This window comes from Cervus elaphus, chromosome 9 (assembly GCF_910594005.1).
Source record: "Cervus elaphus chromosome 9, mCerEla1.1, whole genome shotgun sequence".
In the NCBI taxonomy this organism is placed as follows: Eukaryota; Metazoa; Chordata; class Mammalia; order Artiodactyla; family Cervidae; genus Cervus; species Cervus elaphus.
In genome coordinates this window covers 21,182,293-21,207,657 of record NC_057823.1, presented here as the reverse complement: position 1 = coordinate 21,207,657, position 25,365 = coordinate 21,182,293, and the positions used below count along the sequence as shown (strand labels likewise).

General features: G+C 51.6%; 3 protein-coding genes across 18 annotated transcripts in view; 2 read left to right on the top strand and 1 right to left on the bottom strand.

The window, feature by feature from the left end:
- SAFB (scaffold attachment factor B) overlaps nucleotides 1-14,456 on the top strand; it is a 60,295-nt gene extending 45,839 nt beyond the window's left edge. For 2 of the 6 annotated variants that reach the window (XM_043911844.1, XM_043911842.1), the window contains 16 exons: nucleotides 2,200-2,227; nucleotides 3,174-3,684; nucleotides 4,109-4,158; nucleotides 4,935-5,029; nucleotides 6,667-6,816; nucleotides 6,895-6,977; nucleotides 7,281-7,420; nucleotides 7,577-7,665; nucleotides 9,232-9,338; nucleotides 9,875-10,162; nucleotides 10,938-11,075; nucleotides 11,611-11,653; nucleotides 13,064-13,182; nucleotides 13,417-13,586; nucleotides 13,933-13,984; nucleotides 14,166-14,456. In XM_043911844.1, the coding sequence (XP_043767779.1) occupies nucleotides 2,200-2,227; nucleotides 3,174-3,684; nucleotides 4,109-4,158; nucleotides 4,935-5,029; nucleotides 6,667-6,816; nucleotides 6,895-6,977; nucleotides 7,281-7,420; nucleotides 7,577-7,665; nucleotides 9,232-9,338; nucleotides 9,875-10,162; nucleotides 10,938-11,075; nucleotides 11,611-11,653; nucleotides 13,064-13,182; nucleotides 13,417-13,586; nucleotides 13,933-13,984; nucleotides 14,166-14,268 (2,166 nt within the window). In that variant the 3' untranslated portion in view covers nucleotides 14,269-14,456. The remainder of the gene's footprint in view (nucleotides 1-2,199; nucleotides 2,228-3,173; nucleotides 3,685-4,108; nucleotides 4,159-4,934; nucleotides 5,030-6,666; nucleotides 6,817-6,894; nucleotides 6,978-7,280; nucleotides 7,421-7,576; nucleotides 7,666-9,231; nucleotides 9,339-9,874; nucleotides 10,163-10,937; nucleotides 11,076-11,610; nucleotides 11,654-13,063; nucleotides 13,183-13,416; nucleotides 13,587-13,932; nucleotides 13,985-14,165) is intronic. The other 4 variants (XM_043911845.1, XM_043911848.1, XM_043911843.1 and 1 more) reach the window with 2 other exon arrangements.
- Nucleotides 14,457-17,506: 3,050 nt separating this feature from the next.
- Nucleotides 17,507-19,196, bottom strand: MICOS13 (mitochondrial contact site and cristae organizing system subunit 13). The gene is made up of 4 exons (XM_043911868.1): nucleotides 19,062-19,196; nucleotides 18,233-18,410; nucleotides 17,992-18,043; nucleotides 17,507-17,731 (listed from the first exon to the last, which is right to left on the bottom strand). Exons 1-4 carry the CDS (start codon nucleotides 19,088-19,090, stop codon nucleotides 17,634-17,636), a joined length of 357 nt encoding a protein of 118 aa, XP_043767803.1. The 5' UTR covers nucleotides 19,091-19,196; the 3' UTR covers nucleotides 17,507-17,633.
- Nucleotides 19,197-19,593: 397 nt separating this feature from the next.
- On the top strand, nucleotides 19,594-24,555 carry HSD11B1L (hydroxysteroid 11-beta dehydrogenase 1 like). Of its 11 annotated transcripts, none has more exons than XM_043911853.1 (8): nucleotides 19,594-19,860; nucleotides 21,486-21,604; nucleotides 21,688-21,818; nucleotides 22,424-22,535; nucleotides 22,936-23,027; nucleotides 23,309-23,402; nucleotides 23,513-23,678; nucleotides 23,781-24,555. In XM_043911853.1, exons 2-8 carry the CDS (start codon nucleotides 21,532-21,534, stop codon nucleotides 23,974-23,976), a joined length of 864 nt encoding a protein of 287 aa, XP_043767788.1. In that variant the 5' UTR covers nucleotides 19,594-19,860; nucleotides 21,486-21,531; the 3' UTR covers nucleotides 23,977-24,555. The 11 variants fall into 11 exon arrangements, with proteins under 11 accessions (XP_043767788.1, XP_043767796.1, XP_043767795.1 ...); XM_043911855.1 differs by having other exon boundaries at nucleotides 19,625-19,860; nucleotides 21,518-21,604; XM_043911854.1 differs by having other exon boundaries at nucleotides 19,625-20,044.
- Nucleotides 24,556-25,365: the final 810 nt, after the last annotated feature.

Below are 25,365 nucleotides of genomic sequence, written 5' to 3'. Positions count from 1 at the left end.
ACAGAACAAACCGTGGGGTCTGTCCTGGAGGGCCTCCTCTGCAGTAGAAGTACTTCTAGGTGAGACATGAGACTGCAAGGGCAGCACCCCCTCCCTCCCTCCCCAGGACAGAAGAATGGGGCTCAGACAAGGGTGCAGGAGGGTGGGGTGGGGTGGCCACAGCACTGACATCACAGCTGGGAAAGATGGGTTCTGATTTTCCCTTTGGGAAGATTGTCCTCAAAAAGTTGACAGTTTTCTTGATGACTGTAGCATCTTGGCTATCAAACACAGGTTAAACTAACACCTGTGTTAAAAGTTAAATGAGAACAAATAAGATGTAGACTGACTTTTAGGTATAGTTTGCATTAACATGGATCTTAAGTTTCCTTTTACTTTTTCTGTCAACCGATGTTGGTTTAAACTGTTGAAATAAACCTGAGTATCTGATTTTCAGAACGTTTTTGAGGAAATGAAAAAAAGGCTTATGCTAGTCCCTGTTTTTTCTTGTTTTAATAATGTAACTTATGCTGATTAGTTGGAAACCACCTTTCAGACAGGACCTTCATTTCTCTCTGCCAGACAGGGGCCGGGTGTATTATCAGTGAGCCACAAGCCAGCCAGCCTCCAGGAGGGTACAAGTCGGAAGAAAACTTGGTGAAACTTGGTTCACCATTCAGATTAATGTCTCTCTAGCTGCAGAGACAGCCTGTTCCTGACTCAGAAAGAAAAGGAGGAGCAGGCTTATTTTCTTGAGTGTCTCCTCAGGTTTAACAGTCGTGTGTACATTGTCCAGTCAGGACAGTACATATAGCCCGTTTTTGTCTAGGGAAAGTTAAGAGAGAATCATTTTGCCTAAAATGATTGTTTCCTTCTGTGTAGAATCTTTCATTCCCAGTGTGAAATGGAAAAAGAAAAAAAACTTGATTACCAATAAATGAAACTGTTATAAAAGTGACCCGTTTTCTAGGGCTCCCCAGGATAGCAGGTCACTGCCCGGTGGACTGTGCACACCATTCACGTGCATGTAACTTACACACTGAGCACCTGTGCTGTCTCAGATGCACAAGGAGGGAGGCTAGTTGCCATCCTGCCTGTGTGTAAACAGAACGGAGGGTAGAGACCTGGACTGATCAGTGGACTCAGGTCTCACAACCATTGCTCAGATCTCGGCTCTGCTGTGTGTCCTTGAGCAAGTTTGTCCACCACAGTGTACCTGACTCCTAATCTTCGAAAAGAAGGATGATACTAATAGAACCAACTTGCTAGGGCTGTGTGGTGATTGGTTAATATATGTATATGTAAAGTGCTTAAATTTCTGCCTGGAACCTAGACAATGCTTATCAGAATTGGCTGGAATTCTAGAATATTGTCCCTTGAGCAGAGGGAATGCAGGGGCCAGTGACCACGCGTTGAAAGTCCCTTCCTTTAGTTGGGCAGGCTCTTTGTGAGCACATGGTCCCTGCACTAAATGTGTAGGACTTGGCCTGATGTGGGATGAGGTACAGATGAGCCTGTGTGGAGGAGGTAGGAATGGGGGTAGTAAAACCAAGTGCTGGTGTTGGTAAGGAGTAACAGTGGTGTGACTTGACAATGGCTTCCTGGGAAGGACTTCAAGGATGTTGAAGAATTAGAGCTGGCTCACTGGGTTATTGATTGGAAGAGATGAGGAAGAAGGCACATGTGATACTGTAGGAACTCGATTGACCAGGTAGGTGGGCAGGTGTGTGTTGTGAGCCCACCGCGCACAGTTAAAATATGGGTCAAGTCACCTATGCCTTCTTTCCCTTGATCTTTGGAATTTTTGGAAACTATTACTGCATTAGTGAAAAATGATTATCTGGTATAATGTGTCTGGTATTCTGCTAGACAATAAAACTATAAAACTGAAAGTACAGCTATCCAGGCATTTAAGACAATTGAGACAGCCATGTGATGGGTTCATCACCATTAAAAGTGATAATGTTGCCAGGCGCTGGGAAATGCAGCAAAGCACAGGACAACAACAAACATGGATAGTCCCCTGGGGCCGAGGTAGATGAAGTGTGGCACCAACTCTCCTGCAGGCTCTTGCCTGGAACAAGCAGGTTCCTTCGCCTGTTGCATTTGTGAGGTTCCTTGTCTGTGTTTTAAAAATTCCCTTCTTAGTTGTTATACTTTGGGGTGTAAATTCTAAGTTTCATCCATCTGGCACAATTTTATTTATGTTTTTTGTTGCAGGAAATTGAAGAGCCGTCCTTGGAGCCAGGTACTGTTAAATGAAAAGCTTAGCAACGGGGTTTGGAATCATTCTAGTTTTCCACTTTCTCTGTTTGAATTCTTTAATATTAAAGTTATCTTACTATAGTATACATTGTTTTAAAGGTTTACGATCCAAAATATACCAGGATCATAGAGATTGGAAACCCAGCCATATCACCAGATCTGTGAAAGTGGCTGATTTCTCATTTTGTAAAACATATTGGTGAGATGAGACTATCTCATTCCTTTTTAAATGAACATGGCACTTAAACAGATACAGAGAGAGTTTGGATGCCTCTCAAAAGCTAATACTTTTGTATTCCACAAAACAGATCTTGTGATATTGGGCAGTGTGTTAATTTTGTGGTTTTTAATTCAGGCAGTGCAGGCAGTGGTAGGGAGATAACATTTTAAAGCATTGAGACATAACTGGATTCCAGAAGAAGAAAAAGTTTCTTCATAAGAATTCCAAACAAATACTATTCACTTTCTGGACTACAAATATCTCAGAGCACCGATGGAAGAGATTCTGGTTTTCATGTCGGACTGTTCTGTTAAAAGAAATTCAAAGAAATTTGGAAATTGAGCTCTGTTCAGTGAATGGTGATACACTGAGTTAAGCAACTTGGACTTTGGAAGCTAAATTTGGAAGAGTCATATATACACGCCGACAGAATGAAGACTGTCAAGAATCAGCCAGAAGGTGTTGGGGGTTAAATAAATCTCTGGGATGCTTTTCTCTTCCATGTAGCATAGAGGCTTACTCTAGCAGTCGGTCGGAGTGCAGGTAGTGTAACCAGTGTTAAGTTTGTGTACCCGCGGGTTTTCCAATCTCTGTGTAGCTAGCAGTTCTCTTCGTGTTAGTGTGGCCGCCGTGCCAGTTCCGCATTTGTGATTGCTTTATTTCCCTGGTAATTAAACCTTGTGCCATTCTATTCCTGTTAAATCCGTAGAAAATGAGAAAATACTCGACATTTTGGGGGAAACTTGTAAATCTGAGCCAGTAAAAGAAGAAGGTTCCGAGCTGGAGCAGCCATTTGCACAGGAAACAAGTAGCGTGGGGCCAGACAGAAAACTTGCGGAGGAAGAGGACCTTTTTGACAGCGCCCATCCGGAGGAGGGTGATTTAGATTTGGCCAACGAGTCAACAGCACACGCTCAGTCGAGCAAGGCAGACACCCTGTTAGCGGTAGTGAAAAGGGAGCCCGTGGAGCAGACAGGCGATGACGAGAGGACGGACTGTGAGCCTGTAGGGCTAGAGAAGCCAATTGAGCAGAGTAGTAAAGCCTCAGAGCACACGGAAGCCTGTAGCGAGGAGGCCGCGGAAGCGCCCCCGGAAGCCTCAAGCCCGGACCCCGGGGATAGCAAAGAAGACGTGAAGAAGTTTGCTTTTGAAGCTTGTAATGAAGTCCCTCCGGCTCCTAAAGAGTCCTCAGCCAGTGAGGGCGCTGATCAGAAAATGAGGTTTGTTTTTTCTCAGTTTTAGACCAGACGCTATCTCCTTTTCATTGGTCGTTTAATGACACACATGAGCTGTTTTTCTGCAATTGGCCAGCCAGACTGATGCAATTGTAGTTTATCTCTAAAGAATGTTTGATTTCTCTTTGTTTATTTTAAGCTGATTACATAATCTTTTTTTCTTTTCTCAACCTATCATGGTTGTTTTCTTTAATTCTTCCTAATTATCTTTAGCCCAGCAGAATTAATTAACTCCTGTGGGTCTGAAATCTTATGGTTAGGTCAGATTTCCAATACACGTTTGTAGGGGTATCACTTATTTCAGAACTAAATTTCGGGTAGGTATGCAACCTCAGCACATATTTTATAATTTTGAGTTAGTTTCCTCTCTGCTTCTTCCTTCTGGAGTGACATTGTCTTTTGTCTCTAGTTCTGTCGAAGATGACTCGGATACAAAAAAGCTTTCCAAAGAGGAGAAGGGTAAGTCAGCAGGGTGGCACCCCCCGGGAGCGATGGTTCTAGTTGGCTGTAGCCCAGCCACACACCCATTTATACCTCACAGGCCTGTGAGCCTGTCTCGAAGCCTTTCTCCACTCTGGCCACCTGCTTCCTCCCTCTGTGGGTTCTGGGTTGCAGGGCGGAATTGTCACTTTGAGTTGATTGGGACACTTGATTTTGTCAGAGTCCTGTGAGCTCCTCCATCTGACTTTCCCTCTGATTTGTGAACTTCTTGGAAACAGTGACACATGCAGATGGAGAAAATGCTTCGAGTTTCACATACTGGGGCTTGGTGGGTCCCTGGTATGGCAGATTTATCAACAGCCCTTTATTAATTTTCCGATTGAGAAGTAGTTTTGCTGGTTGTGCCAGACTCATCCTTAATTGGTGTTCAAAGAAGGCCAGAAACTGGGGACCGTTTGTATCTCAGGTTCCACCGTGACAGCTCCTGTCTTGCATTCCAGAGTCACCTCACTGGGATGGGTGATGCCATCTGGTAGCTGATGGCTACCCCAGCCACGGGCCCAATGGCCCCTGACCAGTCATAGTAAGGGACGTTGCCATCGGTTCTGTCCACCCCGTGGGCAACTCCAGAACCTGTGTCAGGACAGCAGGCTGGCCTCCAGCCCCAGCCGTGTCTGTACTGCTGGCCTCTAGAGCAAGTAGGGAGAGTGTCTGGTTTGGAATGACTCTAAGATACTTAAGACACAGGATTTTGTCTGTATCTTGTTTTTGACTGGAACTTTCTTTTGAAATAGGTCGCAGCAGTTGTGGAAGGAATTTCTGGGTTAGTGGACTTTCTTCTACCACCAGAGCTACAGATTTGAAGAATCTTTTCAGTAAATACGGGAAGGTAAGAACCGACAAAGCTACTTGTGAGCTCATGCAGTATGGCCTCTACGTGTAGATTTGTCCCCTGCAATGAGGACTTTGATACCATGTGGTTCTTTGAACTCATAGGTTTGCAGGCCTGTGGCCGGTCCACGCCACTGAAAGAGATGTGAGATCAGCGGGAGTTCCCAGAGCCCATGTCCACTTTGTAAATCTTGTGCTTCCCTGGCTCCAATCCACCATATTATTTGATAACTTAATGAGTCCATTTCTCTGGCCTTAAACCTATTGAGGGATTGCTGTTGGGTGGGGAGGACTGGGTGGCCCATTGTTGTGAGTCATAGTGATTAGAGAAGCTGTAGATAAGTTATGAACAAAAGATCTTTGATCTAGACTCCTATGAGCAGCTGTAGGCCTCAGCTCTGCAGCACAAAGTGGTGTGTCTGGGGCATGTTGCCGGTCCCATGTGAGTCTCCTCTCTACACCTGGGGCTCTCAGAGCTGTGGGAGCCCCGTCTCTGCTCCGTGTTTTCCCCCTAGGCTGAGTAACTCTAGCCGCCTGTGCCATACTTGCCTGTCTCCCTCTCTTCTTCCTCGGCCCACAAAAGGTGGACAGGTGGGGCCCCCACACATACACATTGAGTGCTGCCTCTTCTTCCTTTCTCCCCCTGCCCCTTCCTCCCAGTGCTTCCTGGACTCACCTCCAGATAAGCTGCCATGCATATGCCTCCTTGTCTTCAGTCTGCTTTGCCAAGTAAGATTTAGCACAGGCCCTCATTCACAGTTAGGATTCAGAAATGATAACAGAGAAAACCATCTTTGATCTTGGCTGTTGATGTTAAGGAACTAACAAGGAAAACAAAGCTTGACATGTTGCTCACAGTAACTCAAAACTCCCTGGACATCTGCATTACATAGTGGGACCCTTCTCTTGATTCTGCAGTGGCCCTCAAGGCGGATGTCTGCTCTCTGCAGAGAAGTGTCTGTCTGGAGCCTGCAGTGTCTTGGGTGCACTGCAGGCTTAACGTGGATTGAATCAGAACCAAACTTCTGGGAATCCTTATTTTGGGGCTCAGATTTCATGTGGCGCAATAAAGATGAATATCAGCCATGGCCACTGACATACTGGGACTTCTGAGCCATGGGCCTTCTCTCATAAATGGGCGTCCCCACCCTCAGTTTGCTGCTGCTGTTGGATCAGTTAACTACATCTAGCATGTGAGGATGTATCTGTAGCACCTGAAACATCTCTTTGAATTTTGTGAGTAATAGGGTGGGCTCTGCGTTCCATAGTGCTCTTTGTAAACCTGTCCTATGTCCCTCTCCTTCTGTAGGTGTGTCTTCTTACTTCACTGTCCACCTGGCTGACTGCATATTTAGAAACATTTCCCTTCCAGGCTTACATAGTATTAATGGAATTCTGGCAGGACGCTGCCTTCAGCTTCACTCTCCTCTCTCCACCTCACTGTCATCCTCGTCTCCTAGAAAAACAGCCAGGATGGAATAGGAGCAGCCAGGCTATAGCTTTGCCCTCCACAACCTTTACCTGCCACTTGTCGGCCACCTGTTCTTGGTGTCTCTTGGAAGTGGCATGAACCACAGTGTAGGGGTCTGTGTGGGGGCTTCATGTATGAGATGTACGTGTGTGTTTTCCTTCAAGGTGGTGGGCGCCAAAGTTGTGACCAATGCCCGGAGTCCTGGAGCTCGCTGCTATGGCTTCGTTACCATGTCCACAGCAGAAGAGGCCACAAAATGCATTAACCACCTGCACAAAACAGAGCTCCATGGAAAGATGATCTCAGTGGAAAAAGTAAGGGGCCATTTTCCTCCTGGGATCTGACCACGTTAGGAAATAAGGTAATACTTCTACCTGATTCTCTTTTTTTAGGCGAAAAATGAACCTGCCGGGAAGAAAAGCTCTGAGAGAAGAGAAGGGGAGGGGAAAAAAGAAAAATCTAGCAATACTGACAGGTATGAGTCTTCTCGCGGGGATTATGGACAAGATAACCTTTCTCTTCATGTCTCGATCCTCACTTTTCCACGGGTGGGAAAGGCTGTGAGGCTTTTGCCCCCTTGCCTTCTGTGCACTTGTTGGAGGATTTTCCTGCCAGTCCTTAGAGATGTCAAGTTCCTCTCCTAGGCTACGTGTTCTGCAACCTGTGGATGCCTGTGAGGCAGCCCCATCCTCACTCGGTATTCATTGCAGGAGTCTTCGCTGGATTGGTCCCCCAGTGTTTCATCTCACACATATCTGTATCTGCATGCCATTTATAGATCTGCCAACCTCAAGAGGGAAGAGAAGGCTGACAGAAAAGATGATGCTAAAAAGGGTGAAGACGGGAGTGGAGAGAAGAGTGAAGACCAGGATGATCAGAAACCTGGCTCTTCAGAGCGCTCTCGAGCCACAAAGTCAGGTAGCTGACCAGTGGGTATGAGAGATTGCACCCTGGCTTCTGTTCCTGGCTGGTGTGGTTAATGGGCAACACAAACTACATTTGTTTTCCTTGAAGTTGAGTACTTTTCTCTCAATAGGAGGTGTCCCTTCTCACCTGACTCCTCTCTTCCTATAGGAAGCCGAGGAACTGAGCGGACTGTGGTGATGGATAAATCTAAAGGTGTGCCTGTTATCAGTGTCAAAACGTTGGGATCCAAAGAGCGAGTGAGTATTCTCTTCCTGCCTGGCTTATTTCCTTTGACAGTTCTCTGTGTATTTTAGGGGATTCTTGAGCTTAATTTGAGGAAAGCTTGTCAGTCTGCTGAAAATGGAGGGTTTTTTGGAACTTTAAAATTGAGAAACTTTAAAGGCTTTCCTTCATAGTTTCGATAAGAATTACTGCCCCCGTTTTTTAAAAAAAGACACCATTTCAAAATTCATTTATGGACGTGATTGGCTTTATTTGCCTGCATCTGGGCACAGCAGTCCATGTTCATTGCCGGCCCCGGGTTTCAGCAGCTCTCCATTGTGCATTCGTAACCCACACTTGGCGGAGCCGGCCTTCCGGCTGCCTCTGTGCCCAATCTCCATCTTACTCATTCCGTGCATTGTCTCCGTGCAGACGCTCCATAGAGTCACAGAATCCACAGAGTGCCCACCTTAGGTTCTTACCACTTCACCCTGCCTGCTGTTTTAGGATCACGGGCAGCTCTGGATGTTCATAATTCAACTCTTGACAGCCTTACAACTAGGATGGATGTGGGCCCAGGTCCCCAAGACTACCCACATTTCCAGATCCACTCGGGGTCCCACTGGGCTCAGCAAGTAGTTGTAGTTACGCCTAAGGTTGGCTCCAGGGATGCAGGGAGATGACAGAGTCTGGAGGGAACTCTGCTGGCTCCCTGTGGACTCCTTCCCGAGATGGCTCCCCAGGCAGGGATAGTGCAGCAGCACAAGGGTCATGCTTCTGCCCGGGGAGCCCCGTTACAGCTGCAGTCCCCAGGCCTTTCACTTGGGGCTGGTCACATAGGTACCCTCTCCTGACTCCCAGAAGGAAAGCAGGTGTTCAGCATAAACCATCGTTTGCATGGTCAGGGCACAGTGAGCCACCTTTGCCAGTTAACTGTTGACTAGGGTAAGGGTACTCTGAATGCGAAGGTTACCACGGCTAGCCTCAGGCCTGCCATGTTAACTTGTGCTAGCTAGATGACCAGTCATTTAAGCTCATGAATGTTGTGGACCAATTACAAGCTGAGAGTTCTTTTAATGGCATTTCATATCTGTACTATGTTTGTGGAAATATTTTACTGTATCAGATCATTTCTTCCTTCTTTTTAACAAATGATGTCAAATGCAAAAATCGAAGTGTGGATTCAAGGGCTAAGATGAATAGATGTCAAAAATTAATGCCCTTGGCACAAATAAGGAATCCTCAGACATGGCAGAAGTGGGCTTGATTGGACACCATTGCGTGATTAATATTAAAGAATGTGTTTGGATGCACTTGACAAAATTGAAAAAAGTGTGGTTTTTTTAATGTCAAATGAAAAGTTTCTGAGAAAATTCTCTTTTCAATGTTGACTACTGAAAGTAGGCAATGGATCCCAGTTTAGCTTGGTAGTGAGTCTATGACTCAATTTTGGTGAGCCAAAGTGAGGTTTCTCTAGAGAGAATGCAATGTTACCTGATTGTTTCATTTGCTGTTCTGCTTCATTTCTGATCTGGGCTGCTTGGGCCTGGACACAGTTGATTGTTCCTGGTTTAACTTGTCAATGCTTCTTGGTGAACCAGGTGTCTAAGAGCCAGGATCGCAAATCGGCCAGCAGAGAGAAGCGGTCTGTTGTGTCCTTTGATGAAGTCAAAGAGTCGAGGAAGTCAAGAGACTCGGAGTCTCGCAGGTGAGTTGGGATCCATGGATGTTGACTGACTTGGGCAACACGCATATCAGCCAGATGTAGTTTTGGTGAAGTAACTGGCAAATAGATCAGTGAAACCGACCCTAATGGATGTTTACTTTAACATGATAGAAATATTTGTCATGACATTTCCCAGTATTGAGAGCAGGACAGGCTCTCCTCAGCGGCTTCAAGTCACTGGCCTCTGGCTCATATCACTGATGCCCATGTCAACATAAACTGCTGGCTGCACAGAAACATAAAAGTTAAATTCATTTGTTTGATGCAAAAGTAAATCTATTTAAGTTTGAGCTTTTGAAAGGACTAAAAATTTATAAAGGAGTCAACTAAATTAAAATTTCCCTTCTCAGCACTGAAAGACCAAAGATGTGTGACAGGAATAAAGTTGATTTGAAATAACAAAACAAAAATTAGCCTGATGTATCTGCAGTTCGAGGGCGCCCCCCCCCCCCCACATTGCCACCTGGGAGCACTGCTGCAGCTCAGGGGTCCTTGGAGCCTCTACTGTTTGCTTGCAGGTTGCGCGAGCATAGTGAGCGAGAGCAGTCCATGCAGGCAGAGTTGGAACGGCAGGAACGCAAGAAGCTGCTCATTGCCCGCGAGAGGCTGGCCTTCCACAGACACCGCCTAGAGAGGGAGCGCATGGAGCGGGAGCGGCTGGAGCGGGAGCGTCGGCGGGTGGAACATGAGCGCCGTCGTGAGCAGGAGCGCATCCACCATGAGCGCGAGGAGCTGCGGCGCCAGCAGGAGCTGCGTTATGAGCAGGAGCGGCGGCCCGCCGTCCGCAGACCCTATGACTATGGGCGGTAAGCCATGCCACAGCACGCTGCCACCCCTAAGGTGGCCCGTGGCATTTAGAACTGTGCCATGTTCCACAGAACCCTGTTAATGAGTGATTTTTGTCTAAAAAGAAGCACAAGGGGGAAAAAAGCATGAGTGTTTGCTACAGCTCAACTTGATATTTCTGTACTTTATATGGAAACCTGAGGTAGTTTGAGATTTTTGGAGAAACAGTGGGTGAAAGTGGTGCTTATTAGATCATGAGGTTTGAGTACCAGCACAGATAGACACACACACACTTTCCAGGCTTTGAAATCATTGCAGTGATATAAATGGTTTTGAACAGGTACATTGCAGGTGCTACTAATAGTCCTCTGCACTGGGTGTCTCCTGGGTCAAGTCTACATGGGGCAGGACAGTTAGTGCACTAACTGTCCTAATAGGCTTGCCTACCCTTGTGGCCATGAGCAGTTCCCAGAAGGGATCTGACACCCACTTCACTGATCCCCCTCCTTGGGGATCCCCTCCTTACCCCTCAGGTAAGGAGACCTGAGCTTTGTCTTTGGGGGACTCAGGTATGTTGGATGAGAGAATGGAGCTGTTCAGTCACATCCCATATCACCCCTCCAGGCGGTCTTAGCTCTAGTGGCAGAGAATGGACTCTGCATAAAGTTAGTTCTCGTTCTGTGAGGTGATGGGGCAGTTGGACTGTTGAGAGTTTATTTACCAGCTTCCAGAGGTCATCCATTAAGTAGGGTAAATGTATGCCCTACTTTCTTGCTTCCCACCCCTCCACCCCAGGCGAGATGATGCATACTGGCCGGAAGCTAAGCGGGCAGCCCTGGATGAGCGCTACCATTCTGACTTCAACCGTCAGGACCGCTTCCACGACTTTGACCACAGGGACCGGGGCCGCTACCCTGACCACTCCGTTGACAGGTCAGCCACTCACCCTGGCCACTTAATTCATGTGGTTTTTTGTTTTTTGTTTTTTTTTGCCCTGGTTCATTCCGGGGGGGGGGCGGGGGGTGGTGTGTGTGTGTGTGCGCGCGCACCATTTTTAAAGTCTATTGAATTTGTTATAATGTTGTATCTGTTTTATGTTTTGGGTTTTTTTGTTTGTTTGTTTGTTTTTTAATGTTTTGGTTTTATTTCTCCATGGCATGTGGGATCTTAGCTCCTCAACCAAGGATGGAACCCCCATCCTCTTCATTGAAAGGCTAAGTCTTAACCACTGGGCCACAGGGACATTCCCTGTCCTGTTTTTGGTTTGGTGTTTTTTGTTTGTTTGTTTGTTTTTCGGTCACTGTTCATTCATAATGAAGATCTCAAGCGGCAGTTCTAGATCTCAAGCCCAGTTGAACCAGCAGTGTGTGTGTGAATTATCTAAGTTCAACTTGGGAAATTTTTTCCATTTGGGGATCTGTCCAACCTATGTTTCTCCTCATGATTTCATTTGAATTGCCTTTTTCAGGAGAGAAGGTTCAAGGTCAATCATGGGAGAAAGAGAAGGACAGGTAAGTCAGAAGCTGTGATTTTAGCCAGTTTTCCCTGTACAGTTGATTCTCTTTTCTTTTGCATGCCTGCTTCCTCCTCCACCCAAGTTAGAGTAATAAGGAGTAAGGGAGTGTGGCACCTGCAACCTTTGTGGAACAACAGCGTGAATGAATAGCTTGTACTTTGTGCTGGCCTAGAATTCAAGCAGGTATTCTGAAGCCTTGTATAGCCTTGACCCTGACGTTGTACACATCTTTGTGACTACTTGGGTACTAAATGGCTGGAGAGCTTTGCGTGAGCCTGGTAGGGTCTGTTGGAACGTTCCGTGTGACCCACGGTGCTGGCCAGATGTGATGCCTCATGTCATGGGCTTCAGGTGCACCTGGAGTGTCAGTGGTTCCCCAAGCATTTTTTCTTTAGCAGCATTAACACATTAGAAAACAAGTTCAGTTTTATCCTTTTTTTTCTCTCTCTTATATTTAGCTTGAGAAACTTTCTCCAAAGAGCCTTGACTTTTTAGTGGGTTCCTTGGAGAATGGGAAAGATGAGGGAAGGTTGCAGTCAAGGCGTTACTCGGAAGACAGAGTCGCCATCCTGGGGGTTGGTGTTCTCCCTGACCACAGCACCTTGATATACTGTCCACCTCCCTCCAAGCTTGAGAACATGGCTGGGAGTGCCCAAGCTCCTGAGGCCTTTCCTGCCGCCTCAGGAGCAGTTCATGACCCTCATGCGATTCCTGTTTCTCTCATCCCAGAGGTGCGTCTCACACACAGCTGAATGTGCCCCTGGTGTCCTGGGTTTCCTGTGGTGGAGACGTTGAGCAGCAACGTGGTGGTTACATGTCCCACTCTGGGATCCAGAGCAGGGTCACATCCTGGTGCTCCCACTCCTCCTGAGCCTGTTTCTCCAGCTGTGTAAGGGAGCAGGAGGTGTTAAATAAGATGACTTGCGTGTGTCTATCCAGCCCTGCCATGCTGCTCTTGAACATGGATGGCTTCTGTCATCTGATTACACAGTGCCCTCTTGAAATCAAAAGGCTGTTTATCCCTGGTGACTCCATGATTATATTCTGCATGCAGGCACCTGGCACATCGTCATCTTTTCCTGCTGTGGGTCAACCACTTGACCCCACCACCCTTTGGTCCATGGGTGCCCAAACCTCTGCCTTCTGGTTAGGGAGCACCTAGTTCAGTCTTGGGCTCCACGAGCGCTTCTGCTGCCCAGGCTGTGAGCAGATTTCCAGGTACAGGTGTGTCGTGCCAGCTGAAGGCCTCCAGACCCCAGACTGTGTATGAGTGCTGTTGGCACTGTCTCAGACCTACAGGGGCTTCTGTCTGAGTTGTCATCCTTGTCATTATTAACTTGTTGCCCAGAGGCTGTGGGATTCAGTGTTATACTAAGATCTTTTATCTTGGCCCTTTCACATCCAGCATTACCCTGAACGCCACGGAGGACCAGAGCGCCATGGCCGCGACTCCCGTGATGGCTGGGGCGGCTACGGCTCTGACAAGAGGATGAGCGAGGGCCGGGGGCTCCCTCCTCCACCCAGGTTTGTGACCCATGTCCCATGGAGCCCACCAGGGCCTCACATTCAGCTGGCCTAATTGGTGTATCCAGCTGAGAACTCCTGGTCTTGGGAATAAGCTGAGTGCGGGCTCTGCAGCCCAGGCTGTTTCCAGTCTCTCTGAATAGCCTTGGACCAAGTGCCAGTTCCATTCCCCGCAGCCCTCCATTGCTCAGAGGGCTGAGATCACAAAATGCCAACCCACCTTCCCAAACCCAGTGTCGTTGCTGTCCTGGAAGGCCAAGATGGGGGCAATCCAAATCAGAGATGTCTTTCTCCAAGGGGCAGACGAGAGTGGGGGGACCACGGCCGCAGAATAGAGGAGGACCGTGCCTGGCAGGGCGCTGCTGACGGAGGCATGATGGACAGGGACCACAGGAGGTGGCAAGGTGAGGACTGGTCCTCAGCGGACCTGCAGTGTCTTTGTGGAGAAGCACCGGGCAGCTAGAGGTGCCCCTGTTCCTGAGGGTGGGAGAGGCATTCTGCTTTGCCCACCACTCGGCCTTGCTCTTTGTGCACTGGGTGGGTGGGAGGGGTGCTGTGGGTGCCATAGCTCCTCTCTCTCTGCCTTGACTTGGCGAGGACTGGGGGTGTGTGTTACCTATGTGCTCATATATCCACCAGGGACCTGAGTCTTAAAACAGGGACTGGAGCCCTGAGTCTGAGCCCTGTGTCCTCTGAACTCCTTGTCTTGTGCCCCAGGGCACTGTGTGAAGAGTGTTTCTTGTTTTGCAGGCGGTGAGAGGAGTATGTCTGGTCACATGATGAACCGGGGAGGCATGTCCGGGTAAGGACTGTCATCATTGGTCTCGTTTTTGCCTGTAGGCTCTGGCGGGTGTCAGTGCTGCTCACAGGGTGCACCTCTGACCCTTGGTGGTGCCGCCCCGGGAGGGAAGAAAGCCCCAGAGAGACTGGGCACAGGGCAGAGCCCACTGAGGGGAAACAAACACAATCTGCCTTTGTTCCAGGCGCGGCAGCTTTGCCCCTGGGGGGGCCTCTCGGGGCCATGTGATCCCGCGAGGTGGCTTTGGGAGCAGACCCACCGACGCCCACTTCACTCGCCGCTATTAAGTGCTTGGGCTCCTGTGTTACACGTCACGTGGCAACAAGAATATGTTCTGTTAAGAGTTCCCTTAAACTGTGTACAATAATTTTTTTTTAATCTGCTGCCATATTGTAGCTCAATACAATGTGAAATTGTTTTTGGTTTTTTTTTTTTTTTTTTGGTTTTTTGTAATAAATGTGTTTCTGTTCCAGTACCCTTTATTTAAAGTGTTGTGTCTTTTTACCTCAAGTAAAATGAAATTACACTCATCGATGTTAAGCCACAGCTCTTCCTTCAGGGAAGGAGGATGGAATGGGGGGCAGCTTTCAGGGACTGTTGGTTTTTCCAGAAGCACCTTGCCAGCAGCACGCCCAACATGAGCCCAGGCCTGGAGTTCAGAGGAGAGGACTGTCTGGGTTGTGCATCTCAGCCATCCGTCTCGCCTTGGGGGCCTAGTGTTTGTTCCCATCGCCCACATTCTGCCTCCATATATGAGATGCTTGCTGCATGGGATGTTCTGTGGGTTTTGTGTGGTAAAAATACACATAACATGAAATTTACTATTTTAATTATTTAAGGGTGTAATTCAGTGGTATTGTGTATATTCTCTGCATAATACATCTATTCCCACCATCCATCTCTAGAACTTCCTCTTATCAAACTACAACTCTTTCCCCATCAAGCACTGACTCCCCCCAGCACCCTGGCTCCCACCATCTACTTTTTGTCTCTGAAATCTGACTCCTCTAGGGACCTCATGAGTGGGATTGTGTCCTACTGTGAACGGCAGACGACCACATGTGCTGTGACAGGAGCAGAAGGGCTCTTGGACACCAGATGATAAAGTAGGCCTGGGTGGGGTGGGCAGGGCCCAAGTGGAAGGGGAGTTACCAGGATGGAGGAGTGGGGAGGGGGTCTCACTCCACGCAAGGTACAGGTGTGTTCAGGGATCAAGGGCTGCCTGGACTCCAGGGGTGGCCAGGTTTACTGCAGAAGGCAGTGTGTAATGGGGCAGTGCCACCTCCCTAGGTCAGCTATGTGCCTTGTCTCCGGTGGCCCTGGGTCTGTGTGGATGGGCCTGGGGGCACCCCACTCCACTATTAGGGGAGTAGTGATCAGAGGCCTGCTTCTTGGCTCCATCTCTCACACTCAGGTAGGGTCTGGCCTGGCCTTCTCTGGAGGCTGAGATGTACCAACAACCAAGGCTGCCTGGGCCCGTTCCCCAGTGCCCACAGTCAAGGGAAGACAGACATAGGACAGGCCTTTTCACCTGTCGGCTGGATACACCTCCACCAGGCCAGGCACATCCCTGTCATCATTCCTCCATACTGCCTGGGCAAGAAGGACCTGGCAGACAGGACTCAGTTAAGAACCTTCACACACGAGAGCGCCTGGAGTCCCCCAGGAGGGTCCTGTTATTGGAAGTGTCCTTAAAAGGGAAACGGAGGCAGACGGGCAAGATGGAGACATGACAGAGAAAGACAACCCTGCTGGCTGTGAGGGTGGAGTAAGGGGCAGTGGCCTCTAGAAGTTGGAAAAGACAGAAAACAGATCCCCACGCCCCACAGTCTGCCAAAGGAAGCATTATATACCTGGATTCCAGCCTGCTAAGACCCACGTTGGACTTCCACCCACATAGGGCAGTTGTGTCTCCTGAAGATAGCTGGCAACACCAGAAGACATTGGTGGTTGTCATGAGTCGGGGGTAAGGTGCCAGTGGTGTTTTGGGGGTTGGAGGCAGGGACACTGCTGGACACCGTGCCTGGGGTGACCCCCAACTCAAATTCATCCTTCCTGGATGTCAGTGATGCTGAGCTGAGGAAATGTGCTCTGAGGTGGTGGGTGCTGCGATGGGGCACTGAGGAGCACTGGAGAAAGCGGGCAGGGGAGGCTTCCTGGAGAGGCGTCTAAGCCAGAGGCAGATGAACAGGAGTCAGCCAGGAGGAAAGATGGCCTAGTTGAGGGGCCGCACAACAGGGGAAAGGCAGCTGTGTTCTGGGAACTGAGGGCTTCTGGTGTGTCCCAGAAGGACAGAGGGGAGGTGGGGCCCCTCTGAGGAGTCTTTCAGGGGTGGGCAAGCCAAAGGTGTGTGAGCAAGGTCCATGATGTCATCAGACGTGGTCTATGGGGAACAGATGGAGAGGGTGGTCCCAGAGGTGGGGCCAGCAGGGAGCTGGTCACTGGCAACAAATACAAGTCGAAGGAGAGGAATCTGGGTCGTGACGAGGGCACAGAGAGGTCAAGAGCAGCGCCAGTCTCCAGGCTGTCAGATCATGACCAGGGTGGCACAGGTCATGCAGGGATCCCCTTTCCCAAGCACACAGCCCTCCCCACCCCTTCCTGGCTGAATGCACTGGACAGATGTGTGCAGTCTTCTATGCTCAGGTAAGTCTAGGAGACACCCTGGCCTCTGATCTCTGCCTCCCTCATCTGTAACACTGCTCTCCCCTCCTGGCTCACAGTCCTGAGTGAGCTCCATCCCCTAGAGTGACATGAACCCAAGAACTCTTGGGGACAGACAATCCTGTGCCAGCTCAGGGCACCAGTCGTTACCCAGGCCTGCTCCCTGCTCCCAGGGTAGGCTCTGGCTCCCATCCACATCCACCTCCTACCCTGTCAGCGGCAGAGGTCTTCTCCTGCGGTCACCATGGTGGGATGCCCTCTGCGGCTGGGTGCTGGGGACCTCACAGGGAGCATCTCAAGGGTCCACCCTCCCCGCTGGATCGAGAGACGTGGGTCACCAGGCAGCTGACCCAGAGTAGGCATGGGGTGTCAGAGAAGGCTTCCCAGGGGAGCAGGATGTCTGGAAGTCAGGGCCCTTGTGGGCCAGGGAGACCATGACCACCAGGTCTGTGCTCCCCAGCAATCCTCAGGTTGGAGAGGGTGGAATGAGAGTGGAAACCAGGTGAGGCAGGGACTTGACCAGGCATGAAGATTAGTGAGCTGAGCAGGAAGGAGAATCAGCAGCTGCGGGGGCTTCCTCGCTGGCTCGAGATCTACAGGCCGTGTAGATCAGCCCTTGCCCCCAGACTGTGCCACCCTGTGCTCAGCCCTCCAAAAACCAAGGAGACCCCAGACCCAGATGGGCCCTCAGCATGTTCTGAACCCTGAGCCCAAGGGCTATGGTCTGTTCCCAGTCCCCATTACCAGGTTGAGGGCCCACCGGTGGGCAGGGTCCAGATACAAAGGAGTGGACCTTGGCCTTCGATCAAGGTCAGGCCCCCAGGAGCCAGAAGCCCATTTCCCGGGGGTCCAGCACATGGATTGAGGAACACTTCCAAGTCCTTTATTGGGCCAGCAAGGCCAGGAGCTGCCCAGTTGGGTCCCAGTCTGGTGTTTGTGGCACCCCTGCCCCTGTTCCTGCCTGAGGCAGACAGCTTCCTCTGACAGGCTACTTGGTTCGCTCCTTCAGGTAGTCCCAGCCCTCCTTGGAGTACTCCCAGGCCTTAGAGGGGGCCACGGACAGAGCTGACATCATGGTGATGATGCCTGTGGGGAGGAAGGGCCAGGCACTTTGAGCAGAGACTTTTAGAGGTACCACTACCAGCTATCAGTTCCATGCAGGGAAACAGATGGAGGTCACACATTGCTCCCCACTCCCTGGAATCTCCACCCCCTTGTCTCTTTTAGCTCTAGGGGAGGGGGGTTGTACAAAGAACAGGAAAGCTAGTAATGGAAAGGAATGGCCAGGAAAGGATATGGGGGGTATCTGGGGCTCCTCCCCTGCATGCAGATGGACCAGGGCCTACCTGAATTCCAAGAGTCGCGGATGTGAAAGTTAAACTTTGGAGGGGCTGGGAGCTGGGGAGAGAAGGGGAGAAGGGGCTGGTGAAAGAAGACCTGGCAGGCCCAGCCTCCCTCACTGGCCAGGAGAGCAGCATCCAGTGCCAAGGATGCCAAGCAGGGCTGAAGGACCCGGGATCAAAGGCCATCACAGAGCTGTCACCCCTGCTCCCTCCCAGGCACAGCCTCAATACCAGCTCAGGGTACCTGTGGTAACTTCAGGCCTGTCTGCTCGCACACGTACTGGCTGAACTGGTACACGGCAGTGGGGACCACCTCCTCGGCTTTCTGAAGGACCGCCTGACTCTTGTCACTGGGCCCCAGCAGCTCCTGGTCGTACACCAGGTAGATAGCACCCCCAGCCACACTGCCCTTGATGAGGAACCTGCCGGCAGAGAAAGGAACCACAGTAGCTCAACAGACACTGCTGGCCACCTCCCAGGTCCAGGTCTGCAGGGGTGGGGGTGGGGGTTAGAATCCTAGGGGAAGGATGCCCACAGTCTAAAGAGGGACACACCTGAAGCCAGGCAGCTAAAGGGGGAAGCGCGGGGCATCTTGGGAGCCCAGAGGCGGGCCTGACACACAGCACTTAATTTAGAGCGTGCAGGAATATCCAGCGCCATTTAACTGGTACACTGAAGCATGCAGAGGGACGGTGTCACTCGAGATCCCGCAGAGGCCAGGGAAAAGTTAAGGCTTTAGACGTCTGACCATCTTCTACCTTCCAGTTCCCATGGAATGCTCCGAGAGGAACCCGCGGGAGGTTTCTAAGTGTCCCTTTACCTCGCAACAAATGCGTGCGGCACTCCCATATTACAGAGCCGGCAACTGAGACACGGAGGGGTCTAGTATACAGAGTGCGAAAGCAAGGACTCGCTAGGAAGCGGGAAGTGGAGAAGCTCCACCCTGTCTGAACAGACACGGGAGATCTGACACTACGGGCAGCAAAGAGGCGATCGGGAGCAAACCAGATGCCGGGTGCCCGCAGAAGGGAACATCTTCGGTGGCTTGAGGCCCGCCCGGTAACCCCACGAACCTCATTAGAGACCAAACTCGGGGTACCATGATCGCTCGGCTCCGCGCGCAAGGACACTCGGCTCGCCCGCCGCTTCCGGTTGCGGCGCCGCAGGGGCCTCTGGGACGCGTAGTCTCTTGTCAGCCGCAAAGGCTTCCGGGAGTCGGAGTCTCGGCTCCGAGAAACCAAAGATGGGCTGCGGTCCGACTGCAAAAGATGTCTCCTCGAAGATTAGTCCTCAAGGACCGGCCACCGCAAAGCTGTCTGGGAAAAATAGTCATCACTTCCCGTGAGGCGCCGGACGGTTCGTCTAGCTGCCAAGCCTCCTGGGAAATCCAGTCGGGCGCGGCACGGCCCTGGTGACGTGAAGGAAATAGAACTTAGGTGTCTTGAGTGAGGCCTGAGGGAGATCCACAAAATGCCAGCGCCCAGGAGATCCACCCACGCCCGCGCGACATACTATGGGCCCAGGCTTAGAAAGAGTCTGCCTGCCGGTTGTCACGGCAACACGAGGGCGGAATTGTCTGATAGGCGGGGCGTTGGTCACGTGATCGAGTCAGGGTTGGGGCTTTCCTAAGGGGTGAGGTCAGGGGAAGAGCTAGGCAGGAGGCTGTTGCCTGGCAACGCCTGGAACTGAGTCCCCCCACAGTCTAGCCCCTCCCCGCGAGGAGGGGGGTTCGGAATCACGTGACTCAGACCCTACGCGGGGGGCGCGGTTCGAGCCCCGGGGACACGGCCGTGAAGTGAGGGTGGAGGGGCGCGTGCGTGGCTCCTAAGCCCGGATCCCGGCCCCTCTGGACGTTGGGAGAAACAAACCTGAGTGAGTGAATGCGCGGTTGGGAACGTGCAAGTGGGTCGCACGCCCACTTTGTCTAGAGGAAAAACTCAGGCCCAGCGATGTCAGGAGGCCAGTGGTTCTGCGAGGATCTGGGTTCCCCCTTTTCAGCCCCCTTCACAACCTAGCTATTTCATCCATTCGGCCCCCCGCCCACCTAGCTTGCCAGGTAACCGCTGCGGGGCTGCTGTGATCAGGACCGGGTTGAGGAGAAGGTTGGACTGAGGGGCTTCAAGGCTTTCTCTGGAAATGGGGAGAGGTGGGAGAGCGTTCTTTGCTGAGGGGATGCTGGCGTAACTGGGTTAAGGCGAGGAGTTCATTTCTCTGAGAATTGGTAGATTTATGGATGGGAAGTGGGGGAGATAAGGATGGACAGGGAGGCAGGGGCCAGACCTGTTGGGTCTCCATTCGGGGAAGTGGTGAACCCTGGAAGGGTTTGGAGCAGCAGGAGACATGCCAATTTTTTTTTGGACAGAGATCCCTATGGCCTCTAATCTTTGCCCCTGCAGTTCAGAGGATAGAAACCCCAAGATGGAATGGGCCTGTGCCCTTTTCATGGGGAAACCCATGACCACGTGAACTTTAATTAGCTGGCTTTTCTCTCTTATGCCTTCTCCCTGAGATACAAGTAAATCAACTCCCACAGCTGAAGTCACATCTTGACCCTGATGACATGGACACCTCCATCTCCAAGTTAGTCCTGAGTGTCCAGTTCCTTCTGGGTGTCTCCAGATAGAGTTGTCTTTCTGGGCTCCCCCATTTCTCACCTCCCACATTCCTCATATCGCTCTGGATCAGTCTATTGAGCACCTGCTACAAGTGGTTTGGGGCATTGAAGATCCAAAAGTGAGCAAAACAGGGACTTCCCTAGTGGTATAGGGTTTAAGACTCTGCGCTTCCACTGCAGGGGGCTTGGATTCTATCCCTGGTCGGGGAGCTAAGATCCCACATGCTGCATGAAGCATGGCCAAAACATTAAAAAAAAAAGTGAGCAAAACAGAAGCAGGTTTCTTTTTCCTTTCCGCCCTCATGGAAGTGAGTCTAAGGGGAGAGAAGGAGCCTGGACAGGTAATAAATCATCAAGATCATTTCAGGGGATGACAAGTGCTGAGAAGGAGATGAATGTTCCACAGGTAAGGAACAGAGGAGGATCAGGAAGAGAGGTGCTGTAGAGAAGGAGGCCAGGCAAGCGCCCTCTGAGGAGGTGGTGGTTGCCGCAAGACTTGAAAGAGAGAGCAATTGGGTTGTACTTGGGAAGAGCATCCTCGAAGACGGAACAGCTGGTGCAGAGGCCCTGAGGCAGGATGGTGACTGGCTGGTTCCTATGATCAGTGACGAGGCTAGTGTGGCCAAGCAGAGTGAACGAGAGGGGCTGATTGAGGCAGGGTCTTCTTGGTCACCTGCCTTTTGTCCTAAGTGAAACAGGCAGGGTTTTCAGCAGGTAAGATTGCTGCAGTGGCTCAGGTGAGCTGGATGATGACCTGGACCAGGTGGTAGCTATGGAGACATTAAAAAGGGGCCAGGGCCAGGGCTGGGGACATCATCACTTGCTGTTCGAACAAAGACACTGTTGGGAAAATGGGTGTGACTGGGGTTTAACTCTGGGCCAGGCCTCTGTGGGCTGCCCTCTCTCCCACTGCAGACCCAGGGAGGGCCATGAAGGTCCTGCTTCTCACGGGGCTGGGAGCCCTGTTCTTTGCCTATTACTGGGATGACAACTTTGACCCAGGTAAGTTCCCGGGTGTGGAGGAGGGAGGGATGGTCTGGCTATCCTGTCCATCCCCCGAGCTGACCACCCCTGCTCACTGCCAGCCAGCCTCCAGGGAGCCCGTGTGCTACTGACCGGAGTCAGTGCCGGCGTAGGGGAAGAGCTGGCGTATCACTACGCGCGCCTGGGCTCCCACCTAGTGCTCACTGCCCACACCGAAGCTTTCCTGCAGCAGGTGAGACACTCCATCTCAAGTTGGGGTGGGGAGTGGGGAACAGGGATTGAGTTTGAACCCCTGCAAGCATTCGGGCTTCCTATGTCATGTTGGGCAAGTCACCTAATCTCTCTGAGCCGTAGTTTCCTTATTTGCGAGTCAGAGACAAGAAAAGTACCTTCTCCTGGGTTCTGGTGTGGGACTGAAGCAGTAAGATAGTTGTAAAGCGAATTTTTCTCACTGAAGGAGAGTAATGATAGTGAACAAAGGCTGTGCTGATAGCTCGGGTTCTCAAGGGCAAAAGTGAGGTGGGTAAACATTTCTCCTCACATAAATACATCTCCTGGGGACAAACCTTCCAAAAACTTCAAGAGGCCAGCAATCTCAAGATTTATTTGAAATCTCCTGAATTTTAAATTTTGATGGTTGAACAAGCAAAAATGTCCCCCACCCCCGTGAGCTGCCAGATTGCCATCCCAGTGGTAAAACTTTGGGGATGATGTTAAATGGAATCCGAGGCTCATTGAAGGGGAGGAGAGGCTTCAGGCTGGGGCCCTCATGGAGCCGACAGGTGGAGGGGGATCAGTTGGGGTGGAGGGGCCCACGGGCAGCTCTGGCCCCCCCAGGTGGTAGGGAACTGCCGGAAGCTGGGCGCTCCCAAGGTCTTCTACATCGCTGCGGACATGGCCTCCCCTGAGGTGCCAGAGCGCGTGGTGCAGTTTGCGCTGGACAAGCTGGGTGAGGGGCGGGGCCTGGAGTCTGGGACCTTGGTCTAGGCTTTAGGGGCAAGACCCAAATTGGGGCGGGGGTGTGATAGTAACAGCCGTCTGAGGGCGGAGATTTATGGCTCCGGGGGCGTGACTAGGGGGTGGAGCCTCATGGCATCCAGTGGGTGGAACCCATCCAGTGGGTGGAACTCTGGACCCGGCCCATTGGATGAGGTTGAAGCCTGGTTAGGGAGTAGAACGGGTTCTCTTTGATCTTAGTTGTGGCAGTGCCTGGGTCAGAACTCACTGAGTCTGTGCGCTGGCCGGAGCTTCGCTAGTTCAGGGGTCAGGGCTCGGGGCGGTGTCTCATAGGGCCGGGGGATACGGAGTCTCAAGGACTAGCTCCAGGCTAACGGGCCTCTCCGGGCCAGGAGGGCTGGACTACCTGGTGCTGAACCACCTCGGCGCTGCCCCAGCAGGCACGCGGGTCCGCAGCTCCCAGTCGACACGCTGGCTCATGCAGGTACTCCGCCCCCTCGTGGCCCTGGCCCTGCACTCCCACCGGACTCCGCCGTCTCCCCGTTCCCATCAGACCCTGCCCCTCGGGGCTCCGGACCCCGCCTTTCCTGGTTCTAGGCTCCGCCCCCTTGGCTCTCAGTCCCCGGGCCAATGCTCCCACTCTCCCACTCATTCGGAACGCTGTCCCAGTCCTCAAGCCCTGCCCCTGCCTACCAAGGCCTTCGCCCCTCCCCTTCTGGGCTTGGATTCCTCCTCCCCCCGGTGACTCATAGTCGCCGCCTCCAGGTGAACTTCCTAAGTTACGTGCAGTTGACGTCTTCGGCGCTGCCAAGCCTGACTGACAGCAAGGGCTCCCTGGTGGTGGTGTCCTCATTGCTCGGTGCGTGTCCGTGGGGCAGGGCGTGGGGAAGCCACAAGGGCTGATGCAGGCGAACCCGGAGGGGGCCCAAAGGCTTCAGCCGCTAAGCCACTGCCCTCCTGCGCCCCCAGGCCGGGTGCCCACTTCCTTCTCCAGCCCCTACTCAGCAGCCAAGTTCGCACTGGACAGCTTCTTCAGTTCTCTCCGGCGGGAGCTGGACGTGCAGGAAGTGAATGTGGCCATTACCATGTGCGTTCTGGGTCTCCGAGACCGTGCCTCAGCCGCCGAGGGAGTCAGGTGAGGCCCAGGACGCGAGGCAGGGCCAGGCTGGCCTGGGAAGGGCTGTGGCTAGGCTGCTCAGCCCCAGCTGCAGTCCCCAGCATACCCTCCCGTCCCCAGGGGCATCACGAGGGTCAAGGCGGCTCAAGGGCCCAAGGCAGCCCTGGCCGTGATCCGCGGAGGCGCCACGCGTGCCTCCGGCGTCTTCTACCCGTGGCGCTTCCACCTGCTCTGCCTGCTCCGCAGCTGGATGCCACACGCAAGGGCCTGGTTCGTCCGCCAGGAGCTCAACATAACGACTCCCCCTGCTGCCTGAGCCGCTGGGCTTGAGGCCCCTTCGTCTTCCCAGAAGATGACCCTCCAGCCAACCGTCCTGGAGCCGGGACACACACTGAAGACACTTGCGAGCGGGTGGTCAAGGACCAAGAGAAAGTCATCAAGACACAAAAGTAAACCCGAGAAAAACTACCAGCACTTGAAAACAAGCAGAATTCGGAGTGTACCAGGCATCTTGTCAGGAAGTCGGAAGTAAATTACCTCAGTCGTCTTAGCTGTTACTGATGATATGAGAGCTGCTTCCATTTTGCAGATGAACAAACTGAGGCTCAGAGAGGCGATGTGACTTGCCCCAGAGCCCCGGCCACATCCAACAGGTCATACCACCACTGAGCCACCCTTGGAGCCCTCTCTATCTGTGACCTGAACCCACTGCCTCCCGCTTTGTTCCTTCCACTCAGTCAGCCTCGGAGCATCCTCCAACCCTTTCCCCCCAAGCAAGGGAGACCTCAAAGCTCTCGAGTTGCTCTTGGGGTCTGAGGAGAGGGAGGAGGAAAAGAACATGTTCTAGGCTAGGTCCAACCTCCCATTTGATAATAAAAACCCTTCTTCCCTTGCACACCCGCTGTTCAGGTTCCTTCCAGTTTGCTTGTGGCAGGAGGTGAAGAGGGATGTCTATGATACATTTATGTCAGAATGCTCAACTTCATTTCACAGATGGAGAAACGGAGGTTTTGAGACAGGTGGACCTCATCCAGGAAATCAGGGATGGAAGGGAAGGGAACCGCTTGTGGGCCAAAGGCGTTATTTGCAGCACGTGATTTATGCCCCAATAATGATCACCTGTATCAAGCACTATGCACTTGACATTCGTGACCTCATGGCATTTTTGCAACCAGAAGTCAGTGTTATCATTATTATCATTTTATGGATGAGGAAACAGAGCGGGGAAGTTGGTGGCAGAAGCTGAGATTCCTACAATAGACTATCCCTCTTTAAGGCAATGTGTGCATCTGCACACCACTGATATTTACGTTAATAAATTTAAAATGGAGACTTTCCTTAGAATGGTAAACCAGCACTGCTTGCATAAAGGAAAAGTAACTATAAAGATTAAAACTGTAGCATGAAAACAAGGTTATAAAATGCAAGCTACCGTTGGTTCTCCAAGGCACCAAGATCAGCGGATGTTCGAAGGGGTAACCCCCAAACAGATCAGCCCCAAACTGATACTGACTGTTGGAGATAAACAGGATTGAAAGATAAAAACAAGGGGGGTGGGGGGAAGGTTTTGTTCCCCCTATGCCTCCTGTCTCTGCCCCTAAAATTACACCAGGTGGCGCTAGTGGTAAAGAGCCACCTGCCAGTGCAGGCGGACATGAGCCGAGGGTTCGATCCCTGGGAAGATCCCCCGGAGGAGGAAATGGCA